Source organism: Salmo salar, chromosome ssa12 (assembly GCF_905237065.1).
Source record: "Salmo salar chromosome ssa12, Ssal_v3.1, whole genome shotgun sequence".
In the NCBI taxonomy this organism is placed as follows: domain Eukaryota; kingdom Metazoa; phylum Chordata; class Actinopteri; order Salmoniformes; family Salmonidae; genus Salmo; species Salmo salar.
In genome coordinates, this window is record NC_059453.1 from 85,640,493 (window position 1) to 85,663,826 (window position 23,334).

The following is a 23,334-nucleotide window of genomic DNA, read 5'->3' on the forward strand; positions in this document are numbered from 1 at the left end:
ACACACCCCACCACCACACCACCACACACACCCCACCACCACACACACCCCACCACCACACACACCCCACCACCACCACACACACCCCACCACACACACACACACCCCACCACCACACACACCCCACCACCACACCACCACACACACCCCACCACCACACCACCACACACACCCCACCACACACACACACCCCCACCACCACACACACCCCACCACCACACCACCACACACACCCCACCACCACACACACCCCACCACCACACACACACACCCCACCACCACACACACCCCACCACCACACCACCACACACACCCCACCACCACACCACCACACACACCCCACCACCACACACACCCCACCACCACACACACCACACCACCACACACACCCCACCACCACACACACCCCACCACCACACACACCACCACCACACACACCCCACCACCACACACACCCCACCACCACACACACCCCACCACCACACACACACCACCACACACACCCCACCACCACACCACCACACACACCCCACCACCCCCACACACACCCCACCACCCCCACACACACCCCACCACCACACACACCCCACCACCACACACACCCCACCACCACACCACCACACACACCCCACCACCACACACACCCCACCACCACACACACCCCACCACCACACACACCCCACCACCACACCACCACACACACCCCACCACCACACACACCCCACCACCACACCACCACACACACACACACCACACACACCCCACCACCACACACACACCACCACACACACCCCACCACCACACCACCACACACACCCCACCACCCCCACACACACCCCACCACCACACACACCCCACCACCATACCACCACACACACCCCACCACCACACCACCACACACACCCCACCACCACACACACCCCACCACCCCACCACCACACACACCCCACCACCACACCACCACACACACCCCACCACCACACACACCCCACCACCACACACACCCCACCACCACACACACACCCCACCACCACACACACCACACCACCACACACACCCCACCACCACACCACCACACACACCCCACCACCACACACACCCCACCACCACACACACCCCACCACCACCACACACACCCCACCACACACACACACACCCCACCACCACACACACCCCACCACCACACCACCACACACACCCCACCACCACACCACCACACACACCCCACCACACACACACACACCCCACCACCACACACACCCCACCACCACACACACCCCACCACCACACCACCACACACACCCCACCACCACACACACACACCCCACCACCACACACACCCCACCACCACACACACCCCACCACCACACCACCACACACACCCCACCACCACACCACCACACACACCCCACCACCACACACACCCCACCACCACACCACCACACACACCCCACCACCACACACACCCCACCACCACACACACCACACCACCACACACACCCCACCACACACACACACACCCCACCACCACACACACCCCACCACCACACACACCCCACCACCACACCACCACACACACCCCACCACCACACACACCCCACCACCACACACACACACCCCACCACCACACACACCCCACCACCACACCACCACACACACCCCACCACCACACCACCACACACACCCCACCACCACACACACCCCACCACCACACACACCACACCACCACACACACCCCACCACCACACACACCCCACCACCACACACACCACCACCACACACACCCCACCACCACACACACCCCACCACCACACACACACCACCACACACACCCCACCACCACACCACCACACACACCCCACCACCCCCACACACACCCCACCACCCCCACACACACCCCACCACCACCACACACACCCCACCACCACACACACCCCACCACCACACACACCCCACCACCACACCACCACACACACCCCACCACCACACACACCCCACCACCACACACACCCCACCACCACACACACCCCACCACCCACACACACCCCACCACCACACACACCCCACCACCACACCACCACACACACACACCACACACACCCCACCACCACACACACACCACCACACACACCCCACCACCACACCACCACACACACCCCACCACCCCCACACACACCCCACCACCACACCACCACACACCCCACCACCACACCACCACACACACCCCACCACCACACACACCCCACCACCCCACCACCACACACACCCCACCACCACACCACCACACACACCCCACCACCACACACACCCCACCACCACACACACCCCACCACCACACACACACCCCACCACCACACACACCACACCACCACACACACCCCACCACCACACCACCACACACACCCCACCACCACACACACCCCACCACCACACACACCCCACCACCACCACACACACCCCACCACACACACACACACCCCACCACCACACACACCCCACCACCACACCACCACACACACCCCACCACCACACACACCCCACCACACACACACACACCCCACCACCACACACACCCCACCACCACACACACCCCACCACCACACCACCACACACACCCCACCACCACACACACACCCCCACCACCACACACACCCCACCACCACACACACCCCACCACCACACCACCACACACACCCCACCACCACACCACCACACACACCCCACCACCACACACACCCCACCACCACACCACCACACACACCCCACCACCACACACACCCCACCACCACACACACCACACCACCACACACACCCCACCACCACACACACCCCACCACCACACACACCACCACCACACACACCCCACCACCACACACACCCCACCACCACACACACACCACCACACACACCCCACCACCACACCACCACACACACCCCACCACCCCCACACACACCCCACCACCACACACACCACCACCACACACACCCCACCACCACACACACCCCACCACCACACACACACCACCACACACACCCCACCACCACACCACCACACACACCCCACCACACCACCACACACACCCCACCACCACACACACCCCACCACCACACCACCACACACACCCCACCACCACACACACCCCACCACCACACACACCCCACCACCACACACACCCCACCACCACCACACACACCCCACCACACACACACCCACACCCCACCACCACACACACCCCACCACCACACCACCACACACACCCCACCACCACACCACCACACACACCCCACCACCACACCACCACACACACCCCACCACCACACACACCCCACCACCACACACACACACCCCACCACCACACACACCCCACCACACACACACACCCCACCACCACACCACCACACACACCCCACCACCACACCACCACACACACCCCACCACCACACACACCCCACCACCACACCACCACACACACCCCCACCACCACACACACCACACCACCACACACCCCACCACCACACCACCACCACACACACCCCACCACCACACCACCACACACCCCACCACCACACACACCCCACCACCACACACACCCCACCACCACACACACCCCACCACCACACCACCACACACACCACACACACCACACCACCACACACACCCCACCACCACACACACCCCACCACCACACCACCACACACACCCCACCACCACACACACCCCACCACCACACACACCCCACCACCACACACACCCCACCACCACCACACACACACCCCACCACCACACACACCCCACCACCACACACACCACACCACCACACACACCCCACCACCACACACACCACCACCACACACACCCCACCACCACACATACACTCCCCACCACCACCACCCAGCAGAACATAAATAAAGCTACTCCAACACAGCACAATTATCTAACCTGCCCTGACATGCCTCTTTACTGTTCCTTTAAGTGTCTTCTACACACATCTTTATCTGATCTTCCATGTTCCTACAACTCAACTATAATCAGTTGAGATGTTTAACACTGACAATATGGCTGGCAGTACACTTCTCTAACAATGTATTTTAGTATTGAGTTGTAAACAACAATGACAGTAATAACTCATGACATCATCTGCTTAAACACTTCCGAGATGGAATTAAGTTGAGTAACCCTTCTTATAAACAGTAACCCTTCTTATAAACAGTAACCCTTCTTATAAACAGTAACCCGTCTTATAAACAGTAACCCGTCTTATAAACAGTAACCCGTATTATAAACAGTAACCCGTCTTATAAACAGTAACCCGTCTTAGAAACAGTAACCCGTCTTAGAAACAGTAACCCTTCTTATAAACAGTAACCCGTCTTATAAACAGTAACCCGTCTTATAAACAGTAACCCGTCTTATAAACAGTAACCCGTCTTATAAACAGTAACCCGTCTTATAAACAGTAACCCGTCTTATAAACAGTAACCCGTCTTATAAACAGTAACCCGTCTCATAAACAGTAACCCGTCTTATAAACAGTAACCCGTCTTATAAACAGTAACCCTTCTTATAAACAGTAACCCGTCTTATAAACAGTAACCCGTCATATAAACAGTAACCCGTCTTATAAACAGTAACCCGTCTTATAAACAGTAACCCTTCTTATAAACAGTAACCCGTCTTATAAACAGTAACCCGTCTTATAAACAGTAACCCGTCATATAAACAGTAACCCGTCTTATAAACAGTAACCCGTCTTATAAACAGTAACCCTTCCTATAAACAGTAACCCGTCTTATAAACAGTATCCCTTCTTATAACCAGTAACCCTTCTTATAAACAGTAACCCTTCCTATAAACAGTATCCCTTCTTATAAACAGTAACCCGTCATATAAACAGTAACACACGCTGCTCTCTCTCTCTCTCTCTCTAATATAGAACACGTAGGAGTCAGGCACAGGGATACATTCCCTCCCCTTCACATTCCGTCACTTTTATCAACTCCATTTATAACCTCGGAGTTGGCACACCGTCCCTGCAGGTGTCCGTATGGTTCTATGAGCTCAAAAAAGGTCTAATGTTTGAAAGTCACAGTGATAAGGCCACACCTTGATAGCAGATATCGCACAGCCAAACACCATTGTTTAAAATGAATGCAGTTTGTTGAGCTCTATTCTTCCAACTATACATACACTACATTTCCTATCCTCATTCATCTTCTTCAGTTAGAATTCATGTCATAACCTGGTCACAGTCATAATATTAAAAAAACTGCTTAATTCAATCATTTTGAACATTTGTTTGGATCAAATACAAGATGTGCGTCGTAATATATGTAAAGTCTACCCTAAGTTAAGTTAAGATTTCAGGAACAAAGGTACTGTAGCAGGGCTTTCATGTATAGAACTCAGGCTGTATCAACAGTTCCCACCCTTTCAGCATGGTAAGGTAATAGTCATGATTGTAACTCAACAGAGCAGAACAACAGTGTGGCAATACACTGGTGGGATCTGACTCATTCACCCCTCCCTCTCTCCCTGTTCTCACACACCCGACTTCCTTCGCTCACAGCACTGGTACTTGTAATGGACAATGCAATAGAAATAACCAACCTTTATGTTACTCCAATGACATAATTATGATTCAGGACTGTTGAATATCAATAAAACAAGTATATCTTCCTGTCTACCATCAGGCTTCACCGACTACCCAACAGAAGCCCTGGCAGAGCAGAGCAGAACAGAGCGGAGCAGAGCTGAGTAGAGCAGAGTGGAGCAGAACAGAGTGAAGCGGAGCAGAACAGAGTGGAGCAGAACGGAGCAGAGCAGAACAGAGCGGAGAGGAGCAGAACAGAGCAGAGTGGAGCAGAACAGAGTGGAGCGGAGCAGAACAGAGTGGAGCAGAACAGAGTGGAGCAGAACGGAGTGGAGCAGAACGGAGCGGAGCAGAACGGAGCGGAGCAGAACAGAGCGGAGCAGAACAGAGCGGAGCAGAACAGAGCGGAGCAGAACAGAGCGGAGCAGAGCAGAGCGGAGTTGAGTAGGCCTGTCACTGACCTCATGAGGGCAGCTCTCGCAGAGCTGGAAGTGGCAGAGCCCCCTGGAGAGCTGCTCTGTGCTAGACCTGCAGCAGTCCTCCGCTCCCCGGTCGATGGCCCTGTTCACGTTGGGCATGGGGAAGGCACACATGGCTGAGTTACTGTAGGGCCTCCCAGAACCATCTGTCACTGCAAACACTCCATAGAGGATCTCATCCTTCTCCCCCACCCCCAGCTCCTCTGCCAGCTCCTTCCCTGCCCGGCTGAAGTGGGCCGCCTGCAGCCCATTATACACCACGTCCTGGAAAATATTGTTCCCCCCCCTCCTCCTCCGCCTGCGTTTGGGCTCGAAGCGACACTCCAGCACCACCTCACGGTACAGCCACGCTTCCGTGTCCTTCACCGGGAAACGGCCCAACCGCGTCTGATATGAGTCCAGGAAGTTCTCCCTCTGGACAGACAGGAAGTAGACATAGTCCTGTGTGGAGAAGCTGTAGATGTAGTCGATCCGGTAGGAGTTCTGTAGTTTAGGGAGCACAGTCAGACCCTGCATGACCATCTCAAAGCCATCCAGGGTCGACAGTGGCCGGCGCACCGATAAGGACGGTCTGCCGTACCTCTGTGCCACACGCTCATTGAGTGTAGCCGCTACAAAGAAGTAGGCTGTGTAGCCTTGCTCCACGATGATGACCTCAGTGCCCAGGGGGCTGGCCAGGCAGTCAGGGCAAAGGGACGGAGAGTTAGCATCCTTCCTGAAGAGACATTCAGATTTAGGTGGGGTATCATTAGAGCTAAGTTCATGTAAGTGACAGACCCCATGCTGAGAGCTCCCACAGGAGTACAGAGAGTTAAGATAAGGTGATGGGTCCAAGAGCAGGACCTCATTGTCCGTGTCTACTGAGTCCTCAAGATCGGCCTCGATGTCACACAGGCCACAGGTCTGACACTCCGGGCTGCCCACTGGGCCTGTCCTCAGCTCCCATAACTTACTGAGCTCTCCACTCACTGCCTCAATCACATTCTGAGAAGCCACATAAACCTCAGGCATGTACAGGTTGACCACTATGTTCTGGATGGGTTTGGCTGTCTGGAAGTGGGGTATTGAGTAGTTAAAGGTGAAATCCACCTCCTTGCGAGGGGTCCTGGGACAGGTGTCCAGTCCTGAGGCTTTGAGGGTCTGTATCCATATGCATGTCACCAGGAAGGTGGCCCAGGGGACCATCTCCACTGCTACTGCCTGTTACCTACAGCCACGAGAACATCTCCTCTCCTCCTGAACATTCTGGTGATCAGCAGGAGCTATGTGAAGAGAGCGAGAGAGAGAGAGAGAGAGAGAGAGAGAGAGAGAGAGAGAGAACTGAGTGGAGAATGTAGATGAACTAGAAGGAATGTATAATAACTCTCTAACCCATTTACAACAGAGAACTAGTGGGTAAATGTACTAATCTTGTAAAAAGGGGGGATGAGAAAAAATATCTCCTAAGTGCCATGTTTACTCTGCTAGTCTGATTTGTATGTCCAGAGTGAGTCAGTTTTGTTTACTCTGCTCATGTTTTTAAAGAGAGAAGATAGTATGGGTATTATTGGGGGATGGGAAGGTTTGCTGATACAATCTGTGGTTGAGGGAGTGGCATTTTGTGCTAAAACTATAAACATGATTTCATATTTATCCAAAAGCATTGGTATGCATAACGTAAGTGTTGGAGTAGCAGTCCAGACTGAGTCATTAGAGTTCCACTCTATGGAAAACACCAAAGTGGGTCAAGAATCTACATTGGACAAGACAAAACATGCTCCCTGTTGACGTAACTGTGGAAATGTACTGTTTGCATTTCAGTCTCTCTTTCATCAAATGAACAAAAACAATAGCTAAATCACTTGGTGTAACCCAATTTCATCTGTTTCATTACAGTGTCTGACAGATGTATGATGATAAAGTGTTTGTAGCACCATGGTCACATGAGTTAGATGTCAGAATGAAAGATGAAAGTGGTGACGTTTCGGTAACTTCATGTAATATAGCACCTCCACCAAAATGCTGTCTGAATATACAATAGGCCTACACTGCAGAATAAAACACAATTCAGCCTCTAATCACAACATTTATGTGTGGTCTATAACCGTTGATTATAACCTGCAGGCTCCCGAGTGGCGCAGTGGTCTAAAGCACTCCATCTCAGTGCTGGATCGATCCCTGGCTGTATCAAAACCGGTTGTGATCGGGAGTACCATAGAACGGTGCACAATTGGGTTAGGGGAGGGGTAGGCCGTCATTATGAATTTGTTCATAACTGACTTACCGAGTTAAATAAAGGTAAAAGTATATATATATATACTACAATGAATGTTATAGATCTGTGATTATTGAAAGAATTGTGTTTATGATAGTTTGTAGGCTATCCATTTATGTGTGGAATAAGAGCAGCGGATAGGCTAATACTTCATACTTTTTAAGATAACTGGAAGATGAAGAAAGAAGACGACAAACAATTGGATGAAAAATCCTCGGAATGTTTTGGTATCAGAAAAAGAGCGGAATACTAGAATACAACCGACATGCACACTTATTGATAATAAAGAATTTATGAATGCACTGAATTAGTGTAAAGTAATATGCCAGCCAGATTGCCAGGTACATACCTGAGTGCGTATAATGCCGTGTCTCCGGTTAACTAAAGTCTTGATTCCCAGACACAACACTGGCTGTCTTTGATGTTGTCTGTGGCACTAGGCTACATTCGGTCCAGTTCTGTGCGCTTGTTGATGAATGGAGCAATCTCAGAAACTCTATGTGAACTTTCTGTATGGTCCTGGGAGAAGACGCACACCTGGAGCACGATTCCGCATATATTCCTCATGCCCCGCCTACGGCAAGGAAGTACGCACTGGTTTTGATTGCACAATCTCTTTTTTTCTGTCCTATGCAATATCAAATATTGCTTTTTTTCTCTGTTGAGATTCTCATCTGAAGTCACTTGAAGGAAAGCAATTTTCACACTCACGCATGAAAGCAAGCGATCACACACTCACTCGGGGTTGTAAGGGGTACAAGAGAGGAGACCCAAGCATTCTTGGCAAATGGAATGCCGCTGTGGGATACGCCTCCCTGTAAACAGTTGCCAAATATGCATTGCTATCAGATACATCTCAAACACATCCCATACCAGGAAAGAACGCAATCTCAAGGGAAAAATATATTATCCTTTACACATAAAATACAAATATTATACTGACTACAAATCAACAAGAAATTCAAAGAGCAGCAAGATCATTTTACTTCATGGTAAGTGAGGACCTTTAGCCTCTGAATAGATGTAGGCTATTAAAACTGTGTTATTTTGGGGGACCTGGCCAGGGAGAGCAGCCTGGTCTCATAGACTAGACGTAACATAGTAAACGTAATTCTGGGACGCTCACATTAGTATTATATGTGACCGACCGCCTTGATTCAGTCTTGTGTAACAAAATGTGAAATGGTGTCTTTTACATTGGATAAAAGCAGACACAGAACTACAAAATGGTATATCATACACTGCATTTGAAGAACAATGGGAAAGTTATTCTGCTTTGAAAGTTGATAAACTTGTAACCTCACTTTTGAGAAAATGGCCTTTGAATGTTTTGGTACCTACTGGAGAGCTCTTCTTTGTCTACACCCATTCAGCATCGTTCACACCCTCTTAAGCTTTATCCCTACCAATGGGTTGACTCGCGCATTCTGTCCTAACAACAGCAGTCAAGCGCCCAAGCTAACTGGCTAACATTGGCTAGCTACTTCTAGACACAAACGAGAGAACAGCTCACTGACCATTTAACTTTCCCTAGCAGAGCTGGTTAGGCTGTTTTTATGTTATCCAGTGCTTTGGTAACTACAACTGTGCTACTGGCAGCAATTTACGCTTTTTTGCCAACGTTTACTGATACCGGCCATATTCAACGGATGTTGAGTGTTTATAAATTCATCAGTTATTCTGCGCTCTGACAAGAGTGCTCTGAAATTGGAGTAGATAGCCAGAGCGAATTTACCAGCTACGTCTATCAACAGTTGTCGCACTGACATTCTATGGAAATGTTTACTTGCATAGTGGAGACTTTTGTTAAGGCAATGAACCATAATGCCAACTCATGACGTGACTACCCTGCATGAATCTGCAGGTAACTAACCAACCAAGTTCAATGTTAGTTAGCTAACATTAGGCTATAACTAGCAAAGCAAATGGCTCTGAGATACGAATAATAAGATTATACAAGTAACATTAGTTAGCGAGCCAGCCAGTTAACATTAGTTAGCTAGCTAACAGTACACTTTAACTCGAAATTAAAACGACTTTGTCAAAATTAGAAATGTGTAATATCAGAATATTTTTGCTACCTAGACTATCTTATTCGTATACATCATGGATGGACGCTTCTCCCTGTCACGGATGCCATGGTTGCCGTTAGTTTGAAGATGTAATCCGGAGACAGGTGTTTTCTCCATCTCCTTAGTTATCATACTCTAATTCCACTGATTTCAAAACTCGGTCCTCCTTAAAGTGGAGAGCAGCGCTTATTCAGATCTACTACGCTATATATATTTTTTAAAAGCTGCGTTAGACAGGATTACCTACACATACTGACCAGCTCAAATAGACAGAAGCATGCTATTTGGCAGACCAATCCAAACTCCTCTATCGGCATGTCCAGCCCACTCATTATCTCAGCCAATCATGGCTAGCAGGAAGGTTGCTGTCTTTTTCTGTGGCTAAACCAACTAGGCTCGTAATTTACCAATTTTATTCATATTTACAGATAGCATACAAGTTTGTTATTAACCTCTCCAGCGTCCCGTCCCGTCTGCGGGATCAAAATCCAGGGAAAACTCCTAGCAACATTAGCATAACGAAATTTAATATTTTTTTTTTCAAATATAGGACTGTCTCATATCGTTTTATAGATACACCTCTCCTGAATCGACCCACGTCGTCCGATTTCAAAAAGGTTTTACAGGAAAAGCAAATCATTAGATTATGTTAGAGGAGTCCATCGTAAAAGCAGCAACATAGCCATTTTCCGACCAACCACATGCATCACAAATAACCAAAAAACAGCTAAATGCAGCACTAACCTTTTACAAACTTCATCAGATGACACACCTAGGACATCATGTTACACAATGCATGCATTCTTTTGTTCAATAAAGTTCATATTTATATATGAAAACAGCATTTTACATCGGAGTCTGACGTTGACTAACTATTTTCCCGTCAAATGCATCCAGGGAAACAGTGCTACAATTTACTGAATTACTATTCGAAAACATTTTTAAAATGTAATATTGTCATTCTAAGATTTATAGATGAATATCTCTTGAAAGCACCTGTCATACCAGATTTAAAAATAACTTTACTGGGTAATCACACTTAGCAATAAAAGGGGATGCGATACTCAGAAAATTAGCTAGTAAACCGAGCTCGGCGCCATCTTGGAACAATCGCATATCACATCTAATCTTGTATAATATTGTCAATAATCGCTTACCTTTAGTTGTCTTCATCAGAAAGCACTTCCAGGAATCCCAGGTCCACAACAGATGTATTTTCGGTCGAAAAAGTCCATCCTTTATGTTCCATTAGCTTGCTGTTGTTAGCGCGTCTGAATGCTGTATCCAAATGCTCTGCCGGTCGCGGGACAGCCGTTTCGAAATAAAACATTTTTTTCCCATTTAGGTTCGTTCAAACATGTCAAACGTTGTATAACATAAATCTTCAGGGCCTGTTTCAACAAGAGAGCCAATAAGATTCGAGGGGGACGATTGTATTGTGTTTCAAAACGTTTCTAAAGGTGGGGGTAGACAGGGCCGCCGGCGTCATAATGGTGATGGCCCTCCCCCTGTGACCAATTTCCAACGCGTCTCATTCACTGAGTTTCGACAGTAGAAGGCTCAAAACACTTTGTAAAGACTGGCGACATCTTGTGGAAGCAATAGGAAGTGCTCAATGAACGATAGCTCATGGTGTGATTAATAGGCAACGACGTGAAGTTGAGTCCACAATTCAGAATTCCACTTCCTGTTTCAATCGGTCTCGGGGTTTTGACTGCCATATGAGTTCTGTTATACTCACAGACACCATTCAAACAGTTTTAGAAACTTTAGGGTGTTTTCTATCCACAGGTATTAATTATATGCATATCCTAGCTTCTGAGTTTGATTAGTAGGCCGTTGAAAATGGGCATGAATTTTTTCCAAAATGCGCTGTGGCGCCCCCTATCCTAGGGTAACGTCAAGAGTTAAGGCACATGAAAGTTCACATGTTCCAGAAGGCATTTCTGCAAAAAAATGCATTTGAAAAAAAAATTACGTTTACATTCAAATGGCTCTCCTGTGAAGTAGTGACCCACGACATACAGTATGCCTAGTTTCCTGAAGCGAGTCACATGTTACCTTTGGAATGGTTATATAAGACAGAAGGTTACTTAACCTGTTAGGGCTAGGGGGCAGTATTGACACGGCCGGACGTGTTAAAACGTACCCGATTTAATCTGGTTACTACTCCTGCCCAGTAACTAGAATATGCATATAATTATTGGCTTTGGATAGAAAACACCCTAAAGTTTCTAAAACTGTTTGAATGGTGTCTGTGAGTATAACAGAACTCAAATGGCAGGCCAAAACCTGAGAAATTTAATCCAAACACCTAGCCTAGCTAACGTTAGTCAGCTAGCTAGCTAGAATACATAACATATCATACTTTTTTGCAAATTCGTAAGATATTGTACGTTTTGCAAATTTGTAACATATAATAACAATTGTAATTTGTTAATATATCATACGAAATGGTTGATGGAGATCCACAAATGAATACATACCATACGAAATGAGTATCTCAGATTTACATACAGAATAATATGAAATCCTCTGAGACCAGATTGCAGACAGATAGGCCTACAACAGGCATGGGTCAGTGTCATCTTAAAGGTACTCTTGTCTTGGATTGTTTTTACTTCCTCACATTCAAAATGTCCTTGCTTATTGTTTGTCTTTATTCATACTAAATAAAACATATCCTCCCTCCATGGTGCACACAGTCAAACATTTACCTATGAATCCAAAGTACAAGTCCTGTCCTGGGCCCGGTTTCCCGATAGTGATAGAATTTAGGCTTAACAATGCATCATAAAAATAACAGCACTCCTGTTTCCCATGACACCACGCAGTGCACTCATTACAAAGTGAACATGGTTGTTTAATTAATGATATCCGATAGCTTGCTGTGTGTGTTGGCTTACAATGTTAATCTTTTCTCTGTTAGCTCATTGCACATTTTATTGTGTTGCACATTTTCTTCTGTTCCACTGAATGCTGTTTTGAAGTTCTACTATGAGTAACTACATTTGTTTTCAGAATGTAGTTGGGACAGAGAGCCCAGCAGGCTACACAACAACACAGCTGGAAAACGACAGTTTCTCAAAATGTATACAAATAACTTCAAAAAGATTTGACTGCTAAATGGAACTTAGCTGGCTAATTTTAGCTAGCTAACATTAACGTAGCTCTCTGGCTAATCCTCCATGGACATGGTAAGTTTTAATTTTTACCTGTAGGCACTGGTTGTATCTAGCTAGCTAACATTTTGATATCTGTTTATAGCAGGTCTGATAGTAAATTTGTGCGTGTGTGTGTTTGTGAGAGAGAGAGAGAGAGAGAGAGAGAGAGATTGTAATTCACAATAACTTTAGAAAACATTGTCATGGCAACGTTTTCATGCTAGTTATGTGTGTGTGTTCTGTGTGTGAGAGGGAAGGGGGAGATATGATGATTATGATCACAAGATTGTCATCATGTCAACATTGTTTCATGCTAGCTGTATGTGTGAGGGAGAAAAGAGAGAGAGAGAGAGAGAGAGAGAGAGAGATGCATGAATACACCTATCGTTTATAGATCGGCAGGTAAGGGTGCTCTTGAGCGGCTAGATGTTCTTTACCATTCGGCCATCAGATTTGCCAACAATGCTCCTGATAGGACACATCACTGCATTTTATACTCTTCTGTAAACTGGTCATTTCTGTAAACCCATCGCAAAACTCACTGGTTGATGCTTATTTATAAAACCCTCTTAGGCCTCACTCCCCGCTATCTGAGATACCTACTGCAGCCCTCATCCTCCACATACAACACCCTTTCTGCCAGTCACAGTCTATTTGTCACGACTTTTGCTGAAGTCGATGCCCCTCCTTGTTCGGGTGGTGCTCGGCGGTCGACGTCACCGGTCTTCTAGCCATCATTGATCAATTTTTCATTTTCCATTGGTTTTGTCTTGTCTTCCTACACACCTGGTTCCAATCCCATTCATTACATGTTGTGTATTTAACCCTTTGTTTCCACTCATGTCCTTGTCAGAGATTGTTTGTTGTTATGTGCTCGTGTTATTGTATTGGTGCGCGACGGGTTATTTTACCCATGTTTATTTTATTTATGTACGTTGGTTTTGGACTTGTTTTTACTTTATTAAACTATTCCAGTTACACCAAGTTGGTTTCTCCTGCGCCTGACTTCCCTGCCACCTACACACACGACGAGGACACTATTAAAGGTTCCCAAAGCACACATATTCCTGGGTCGCTCCTCTTTTCAGTTCGCTGCAGCTAGCAACTGGAACAAGCTGCAAAAAACACTCAAACTGGACAGTTTTATCTCCCTCTTCATTCAAAGACTCAATCATGGACACTCTTACTGATAGTTGTGGCTGCTTTGCGTGATGTATTGTTGTCTCTACCTTATTGCCTTTGTGCTGTTGTCTGTGCCCAATAATGTTTGTACCATGTTTGTGCTGCTGCCATGTTGTGTTGCTACCATGCTGTGTTGTCATGTGTTGCTGCCATGCTATGTTGTTGTCTTAGGTCTCTTATGTAGTGTTGTGGTGTCTCTCTTGTCATGATACGTGTTTTGTCCTATATTTTTGTTTAATTTATTTTTATTTTTAATCCCATCCCCTGTCCCCGCAGAAGTCCTTTTGCCTTTTGGTAGGCCGTCATTGTAAATAAGAATGTGTTCTTAACTGACTTGCCTAGCTAAATAAATAATATAGATATTGATGATTATGATGACTATGATATATATACTGCTCAAAAAAATAAAGGGAACACTTAAACAACACAATGTAACTCCAAGTCAATCACACTTCTGTGAAATCAAACTGTCCACTTAGGAAGCAACACTGATTGACAATACATTTCACATGCTGTTGTGCAAATGGAATAGGCAACAGGTGGAAATTATAGGCAATTAGCAAGACACCCCCAATAAAGGAGTGGTTCTGCAGGTGGTGACCACAGACCACTTCTCAGTTCCTATGCTTCCTGGCTGATGTTTTGGTCACTTTTGAATGCTGGCGGTGCTTTCACTCTAGTGGTAGCATGAGACGGAGTCTACAACCCACACAAGTGGCTCAGGTAGTGCAGCTCATCCAGGATGGCACATCAATGCGAGCTGTGGCAAGAAGGTTTGCTGTGTCTGTCAGCGTAGTGTCCAGAGCATGGAGGCGCTACCAGGAGACAGGCCAGTACATCAGGAGACGTGGAGGAGGCCGTAGGAGGGGTAACAACCCAGCAGCAGGACCGCTACCTCCGCCTTTGTGCAAGGAGGAGCAGGAGGAGCACTGCCAGAGCCCTGCAAAATTACCTCCAGCAGGCCACAAATGTGCATGTGTCTGCTCAAACGGTCAGAAACAGACTCCATGAGGGTGGTATGAGGGCCTGACGTCCACAGGTGGGGGTTGTGCTTACAGCCCAACACCGTGCAGGACGTTTGGCATTTGCCAGAGAACACCAAGATTGGCAAATTCGCCACTGGCGCCCTGTGCTCTTCACAGATGAAAGCAGGTTCACACTCAGCACGTGACAGACGTGACAGAGTCTGGAGACGCCGTGGAGAACATTCTGCTGCCTGCAACATCCTCCAGCATGACCGGTTTGGCGGTGGGTCAGTCATGGTGTGGGGTGGCATTTCTTTGGGGGGCCGCACAGCCCTCCATGTGCTCGCCAGAGGTAGCCTGACTGCCATTAGGTACCGAGATGAGATCCTCAGACCCCTTGTGAGACCATATGCTGGTGCGGTTGGCCCTGGGTTCCTCCTAATGCAAGACAATGCTAGACCTCATGTGGCTGGAGTGTGTCAGCAGTTCCTGCAAGAGGAAGGCATTGATGCTATGGACTGGCCCGCCCGTTCCCCAGACCTGAATCCAATTGAGCACATCTGGGACATCATGTCTCGCTCCATCCACCAACGCCACGTTGCACCACAGACAGATTCTAACAATACACCTCTCAACTGCCTTTTTAAATTTTTCACTCTCTTTTTTTGCAGGAATCTTCTAGCTTGGATGGAAGGACGGAGGAGTGAACAAAGTGAATGAGTACAGAAGTTATCCAGCATGCTGACTAAGACATTTAAATAGCCTATGTTTTGCTGTCTATCTCTTTCTCGATCTCTCTCCGTCTGTCTGCCTGACATAGTCAATGTACTTGCTAGGCTAAGTCTAACTTAGTGAAGACCTTAGGTAATGGTTAATCGGGATTCTTCTGTCTTTACAGTTCCTGAAACATGTCAATGACCTGATGCATGGCCTCTACAGCAGTGCTTGGCCACCCACTCAGTTACCAGTAACCTATTCTGACACATCCCAGGGAAAGGAAACAGCAGAACCACTCCTCCCTAAATCCATAGTCATTGAAAGTAAGTTGTGTGCAAAATTATTTTTATTTTTCTTCTGTTTGATACTCTGATCTTCAATAAGCCACATCATCACACTGTACATTTAGTAGATACAGTACAGTAGCTCCCAGTTGAGATCCGTCTAAAGACAGGTAAATAGCGCCCACTAGCAGCTGTACAGGCTACCTTTCCCCATTAGTATCACCTGTGAAACTTGGGATTGGTGGAGGAGGCACTCCACATTACACGAATACAGGATATGATTAAGTCGGAGAGTTACAAAGCTATCATAATATAGTGGAAACCTCCACAGCTAATCTTTTAATATGTAATAGCTGATAACTAATTATGAGCAGATATTAAGCATAATGAAACTGTTTGCACCTCAGAACAGCACCGAACAACAAACAGGGACGTTGGACCATCGAAGAGGCGCAAATATGATGAGAACTACATTGATTTGGGATTCACTTATTTTGGTAGTAGTGCCTTTCCTCAGCCACAGTGTGTTATATGTGCAAAAGTACATCTCACAACTCGATGAAACCTTCACTCTTGCGCAGACATATAGAAACAAAACATGCCAATTTGAAAAATAAGCCACAGGAGTTTTTTGAGTGAGAATTAAGATGACTTTCGAGTAGTAAAACATGTATAAAAGCAACAGATACCATTAATAAGAAGGGTCTAGAAGCATCTTATATGGTGAGCTACATAGTGGCTAGGACAGGCAAGCCCCATACTGTGGAGGACTTAATTCTTCCTGCTGCCGAGGATAAGGTTGGGACAATGCTGTGGGAAAAGGCCCAAAAAATGATACCGACTATGCCTTCATCATACAACACTGTTTCACGACTCATTGGTGACATGGCAGATGTTTTGAAACAATTACTGCTTCGCATAAAAGCCAGTGAATTATATGTGTTACAGCTGGATGAGTCAACAGACGTGGCAGGCCTGGCACAGCTCCTGGTAAATGTCCGTTACATTTATGAGGGTCAATTAAGGAAGACATCCTCTTCTACAAACCACTGGAAACCAGGACAACAGGAGAGGATATTTTTTAAGTACAGGACAGCTTTGTGACATCAAATGGACTTTTGTAGTCAAGATGTGTTGATATCTGTACTGATGGCACAAAAGCCATGACAGGGTGTCACGGCTGTCTGAAGAATGGGACCAAAGTGCAGCGTGTGTATCGTTCCACATTTTATTATAACTGTGAAACTATGCAAGACATACAAATAAACTAAACAACAAACCGTGACGAAGAGGTGCAACATACACTTACTCAAAAATAATCTCCCACAAAACCTAGTGGGAAAAACAACAACTTAAATATGATCCCCAATTAGAGACAATGATGACCAGCTGCCTCTAATTGGAGATCACCCCCCCCCCCCAAAAAAACACAGAAATACAAAAACTAGAACCCCACATAGAAATACATAAACTAGACAAAACCCCCAACATAGAAAAAAGAAACTAGAACCAACATAGACATAAATAAACTAGACAAAACCCTCTGTCACGCCCTGACCTACTCTACCATAGAAAAATAAAAGCTTTCTATGGTCAGGACGTGACACAGGGAGACATAGTGGAGTGGTAACGGGCATGCAAGCAGTTGCTCCCAACGCCACTTGGGACACTTCAGCATCCACTGAGAGGCTCTTGCTGCCAAAGGAATGCCTGACAGCTTGAAAGACATTTTGGACACTACAGTGAAAATGGTTAACTTTGTTAAGAGCGGGTGAGGTGGCGATGACGGGACTGGGGGTTGGTATCCTCTCTCACATTAAAACATACCTGCAGATGAGAGACAGAATAAAAAAATTAAAAAGGCTTAAACATGCTAACACTGTCAGTCATCATAATCATCAGGTGAAATACAAAAATTAGGCAAGAAAATGGCCTTGCCGAACCCCCCCCCTCTAATTTCCTTAATTTTGTGGCTAGAGTCAATAGAGTCAAATACTTTCTATAGAACAAACTTCACGTCAGGATAGGCAACCGAAATAATTCATGTATGCGTGTTATATTAAACAGAGGAGGGAGTAAAATGTAGGCAAGCAATAAACATTTCTGAACAACTACAAGTCGAATAAGACATGGGAGAGATGACGAATTTCGGAAAGGAGATTTATTTATAGACTAATACTTGAAACAAATAGCCAAACCGAAAACTGCAGACATTATAACTGCCTCCCACGCGATCAAACAGATATAAAAAATAATATGAAACGCAGCCTAATGTGATCAGAAATCCCAACTAGCAAGCAAGTCGCAGCAATGAAGAATTGAGTGCGTGCGCGTTTCCCTCTTTCTCACTTTTGCTGGCACATTGTAGAACAGATGTCCACAGGAAGAAAGTGTACAATGTAATAATGTGCAGTGTAGCCCAAAGATATTGTTTTTGTTGTGTTGAACTTGACAGTAACACGTGTGAGTGAGAGGGGATACTTTTTTTTTACTCAATGAACATTATTTTTGCACACATGTAGCCTTGTGCTCTTGATCGATGTCTATAGTGGCCACTATAATACAGCAAAAATAGAATGCCTGTTTATTTCACTCTATTTCTACTTTAAGATGTTTTTTTTTCTCCCCCAAGTGCAAAATTTGTGTGTGGTCACAAGTGTTCTATTATAAAGGCTGTCATGGCTAACTGCAATATTAGTGTATTGTTTTTTCTCAAGACTTGAGTGTCATTTGCAGTAAAGTCTAGGCAACAAATAACATTGGATTGCTTTCTTTACATGTTTAGCTGTGAGTTAGGTTCACATTAACCACTTTTTATTTTACACACACAGACTGATCACGTAGATCATATTCTTTGTTGTTTAATTAGTTAAAACCTGCATTTCCCCATAGCAGGGATTATTTGCATGTTTCAGTGCAACAAAAAAGGTGTCACCTTTTTGGGCCCTCAGCAGTTTGCATCCCTGTGTAAAGCATCTCTTTAATAATACTTCCTGTTGACACGACCAATTGATCTCTCACCTTTGATGCTATGCCCTCTATGTAGACAGTTCAGATGCGGGAGGGGTTCACCGACACAGCTGATATAACCAAGAGGATATCATAAGGTGAATGCACCAATTTGTAAGTCGCTCTGGATAAGAGCGTCTGCTAAATGACGTAAATGTGAATGTAAGAGGATTTAGGGAGAGGGGGCGAGAGGGATGAAGTGAAAGAGAGACTGTTAATGAGAAAATAAGGTAGTTAAAGACACAGTGTTCAACAGGAATCTGTGTGTGTGGCCTCACCTGGTGTCCACACTAAGTGGCTGCAGAGTACTTTATATTGAAAAACGTGCACAGACACACGACGACAAACAATATAGCATAGTTATAGAAATAATTAAGTGTCTTACTATTCTGCATGGTTGGCCCTTTTGCCTATTCTTTGAAGGTGGAGGGAGCCACAGTTATACACCTGAGCCTGCTTACTGCACAACACAATCCATCAATCAGATTGATACATGAGTGTGTAGGTGTGGGTTATAGGGTGTCTAATTGTTCAATTTTTTTTCAATATGGGTGGCTTAAAATAGCCTGTTTTGTTTTTGTATAGACATCACACCCTTACCTAAACAGCACCCTCACCTGAGAAATAGAAATCAAATGGAGCACACACAAGGGTGTGTGCTCAGCCCTCTCCTGTACTCCCTGTTCACCCACGACTGAGTGGCCATGCACGCCTCCAACCCAATCATTAAGTTTGCAGACGACACAACAGTAGTGGGCTTGAACATCAACAACGACGAGACAGCCTACAGGGAGGAGGTGAGGGCACTCGGAGTGTGGTATCAGGAAAACAACCTCTCACTCAACGTCAACAAAACAAAGGAGATGATCGTGGACTTCAGGAAACAGCAGAGGGAGCACCCCCTATCCACATCGAAGGGACAGCAGAGGAGAAGGTGGTCCACCCACACAGACAGTGTGGTGAAGAAGGCGCAACAGCGCCTCTTCAACCTCAGGAGGCTTTAGAAATTTGGCTTGTCACCCAAAACCCTGACAAACTTTTATAGATGCACAATCGAGAGCATCCTGTTGGGCTGTATCACAGCCTGGTACAGCAACTGCACCGCCCTCAACCGCAAGGCTCTCCAGAGGGTGGTGCGGTCTGCACAATGCATCACCGGGGGTAAACTATCTGTCCCCCATGACACCTACAGCCCCCAATGTCACAGGAAGGCCAAAAAGATCATCAAGGACAACAACCACCCGAGCCACTGCCTGTTCACACCGCTATCATCCAGAAGGCGAGGTCAGTACAGGTGCATCAAAGCTGGGACCGAGAGATGTTTTTCAGTCTCAAGGCCATCAGACTGCTAAACAGCAATCACTAACTCAGAGGCTGCTGCCTATATTGAGACCCAATCACTGGACACTTTCATAAATTGATCACTAGTCACTTTAAACAATGACACTTTAAATAATGTTTACATATCTTACAATACTCATATCACGTTTATACTGTATTTTATACCATCTATTGCACCTTGCCTATGCCGCTCGGCCATCACTCATCCATATACTTCTATTTACATATTCTCATTCACCCCTTTAGATGTGTGTGTATTAGGTAGTTGTTGGGGAATTGTTAGATTACTTGTTAGATATTATTGCACTGTCGGAACTAGAAGCACAAGCATTTCGCTACACTCGCATTATCATCTGCTAACCATGTGTATGTGACCAATAACATTTGAACTGGGAATTTAATAACTGCAGTTGACATAGCTAAGTAAATGGAAGAATACTCTTATTGCAATGTGGATGGCTCTTAAAGGAGCCTTTGGTTGTGCATAGTGTAGTCTATGGTGTTACCAGGTAACAGCACCCTCTTCAAAGAAGTAGGAGGTGAACATCTCCCGCACACGGCTTGCCTCTCTTTCTGCGTTGTTGGACCCCATCCTTGAAACATCCTGCAGACTTCTCCAGTTACAAGGTATCTGTAGGAATATGGAAGATAATGTCATTATTAGACTTTACATCACCAGGTAATTGTGGATTACTAAAGTATATTATCCCTTAAAACAAATCATGTTAACATTGGATTGATAGAAGCATGTGCACACACGTGTAGCATGTGACATTAACAGGACCATATTTATTTTACTAGGCAAGTCAGTTAAGAACAAATTCTTATTTTCAATGACAGCCTAGGAACAGTGGGTTAACTGCCTTGTTCAGGGGCAGAACGACAGATTTGTACCTTGTCAACTTGGGGATTCAAACTTGCAACCTTTCAGTTACTAGTCAGTTACTAGTCCAACACTCTATGCCGCCAACACTCTATGCCGCCCCATATCAAGGATAGCATCACAAATGAATACAAAATACCACTTGAAGCTTGATGATGAGTTGATCATTTGAATCAGCTGTGCTAAGGCAAAAACAAAGTCCCCAGGACCTGTTCATCTGTAGACAGCCTTTCATAGCTCTTTATCGGAGGGCAAAAAACCTCACAAGAAAACAACTTCATTATACTCAAATTACACCACACTGAATATTATGTAACTATTATCTCCGTCCTAACTTCTAGGGACTGGAACTACACAAGTACCTGTTCTATCCAGAATAGCCTACTCTCTCACATTGACAGTTGGGGCTGCTATCCTTTCACCCTCCACCATGGCTGTTAGCTAGCTACCTACAAATGCAGTTGGAGTTTGTTTTTTACAGTGATAAATACATCAATATAGCTAGCTAATGTGAAGTTAGGTAGCTGGTGATATGTAATTCACTTAGCTAGCTATCTATACAGTATGTAAAGTTGGCTAGATAGTTAGCTAGCCAACTAGCTCATTTAGCAGCTCATTTGAGTTAGCCTGCACTGTAGCTAGTTAGCTAATAATACATCGGTTTGTTTTACATTTTCGAAATGTATTTACTTGGTTCTCCCAGCCATGTGGATCATTCGAAACAGGGAAGCAAAATGTGTTTGTCACCAGAGCGTTTTAGAGGATATTACTATTTACCAATTTAATAACCAGCCCTTCATACAAAACTGCTATGCGGAATTCTTGACACACAATCGAACAGGCTGCTAATATGCTGACAGCACCCCCACAAGCGAGTCACAATGGTGGGCCTAAGCGGCACTCGGCAATTTACCGCATTCTTGTGAATATGCCCAATGGTGATAGAGGTGATGACGTCATTTAGAGAAAAGCGAAAGTGAAATAATCGTCCTACTAAAAAAGTTTTACAGGTAGCATTCTTGTTCTAAACCCTGCTCAGGAATACATTTAAGAAACTTGACTAGGCAACAGTTTGGCTCTGCACAATAGAAAGAAAACGGGATTTTCACCAACCTTTTACAAAATAAAACGTTAGGCTGTAGACTAGATCATTTCCAGAACATGTCTGAAAGCAATGATATCGACGAGGGCTTTTACTCCCGACAGCTGTAAGTATATGCTGTCATGTCCAAAGGAAACTACAATTTGACAATTGACATGCATCTAGCAAGGTTATTATAGTTTTGAGTTTTTATATTAGTTTTATTTCTATTCGCTTTTCTACTTTTATTTGAAATTCAGTTTATTTTCAGTTAGTCTAAAAATAAATCGTTTTTATATTATTTGGTTTCAG

General features: G+C 45.9%; 2 protein-coding genes and 1 long non-coding RNA gene across 5 annotated transcripts in view; 1 reads left to right on the forward strand and 2 right to left on the reverse strand.

Moving 5' to 3' along the window:
* Nucleotides 1-13,149, reverse strand: part of LOC106566066 (macrophage-stimulating protein receptor) — a 35,160-nt gene extending 22,011 nt beyond the window's left edge. Inside the window, exons 1-2 of one of the 2 annotated variants that reach the window (XM_045691879.1) lie at nt 12,883-13,149; nt 6,053-7,332 (exon numbers count right to left, since the gene is read on the reverse strand). In XM_045691879.1, coding sequence (XP_045547835.1) covers nt 6,053-7,255 — 1,203 coding nt within the window. In that variant the 5' untranslated portion in view covers nt 7,256-7,332; nt 12,883-13,149. Of the gene's footprint in view, nt 1-6,052; nt 7,333-8,673; nt 9,190-12,882 lie in introns of those variants that run through there. The other variant, XM_045691878.1, reaches the window with a different exon arrangement.
* Nucleotides 13,150-18,245: 5,096 nt separating this feature from the next.
* On the reverse strand, nt 18,246-23,169 carry LOC123725568 (uncharacterized). Of its 2 annotated transcripts, none has more exons than XR_006758095.1 (3): nt 23,055-23,169; nt 21,565-21,689; nt 18,246-18,535 (listed from the first exon to the last, which is right to left on the reverse strand). It is a non-coding gene; the product is annotated as an uncharacterized lncRNA (long non-coding RNA). The 2 variants fall into 2 exon arrangements; XR_006758094.1 differs by lacking the exon at nt 23,055-23,169 and adding an exon at nt 22,719-22,859.
* uba7 (ubiquitin-like modifier activating enzyme 7) overlaps nt 22,875-23,334 on the forward strand; it is an 85,368-nt gene continuing 84,908 nt past the window's right edge. The window contains exon 1 of the mRNA XM_045691881.1: nt 22,875-23,149. Coding sequence (XP_045547837.1) covers nt 23,103-23,149 — 47 coding nt within the window. The 5' untranslated portion in view covers nt 22,875-23,102. The remainder of the gene's footprint in view (nt 23,150-23,334) is intronic.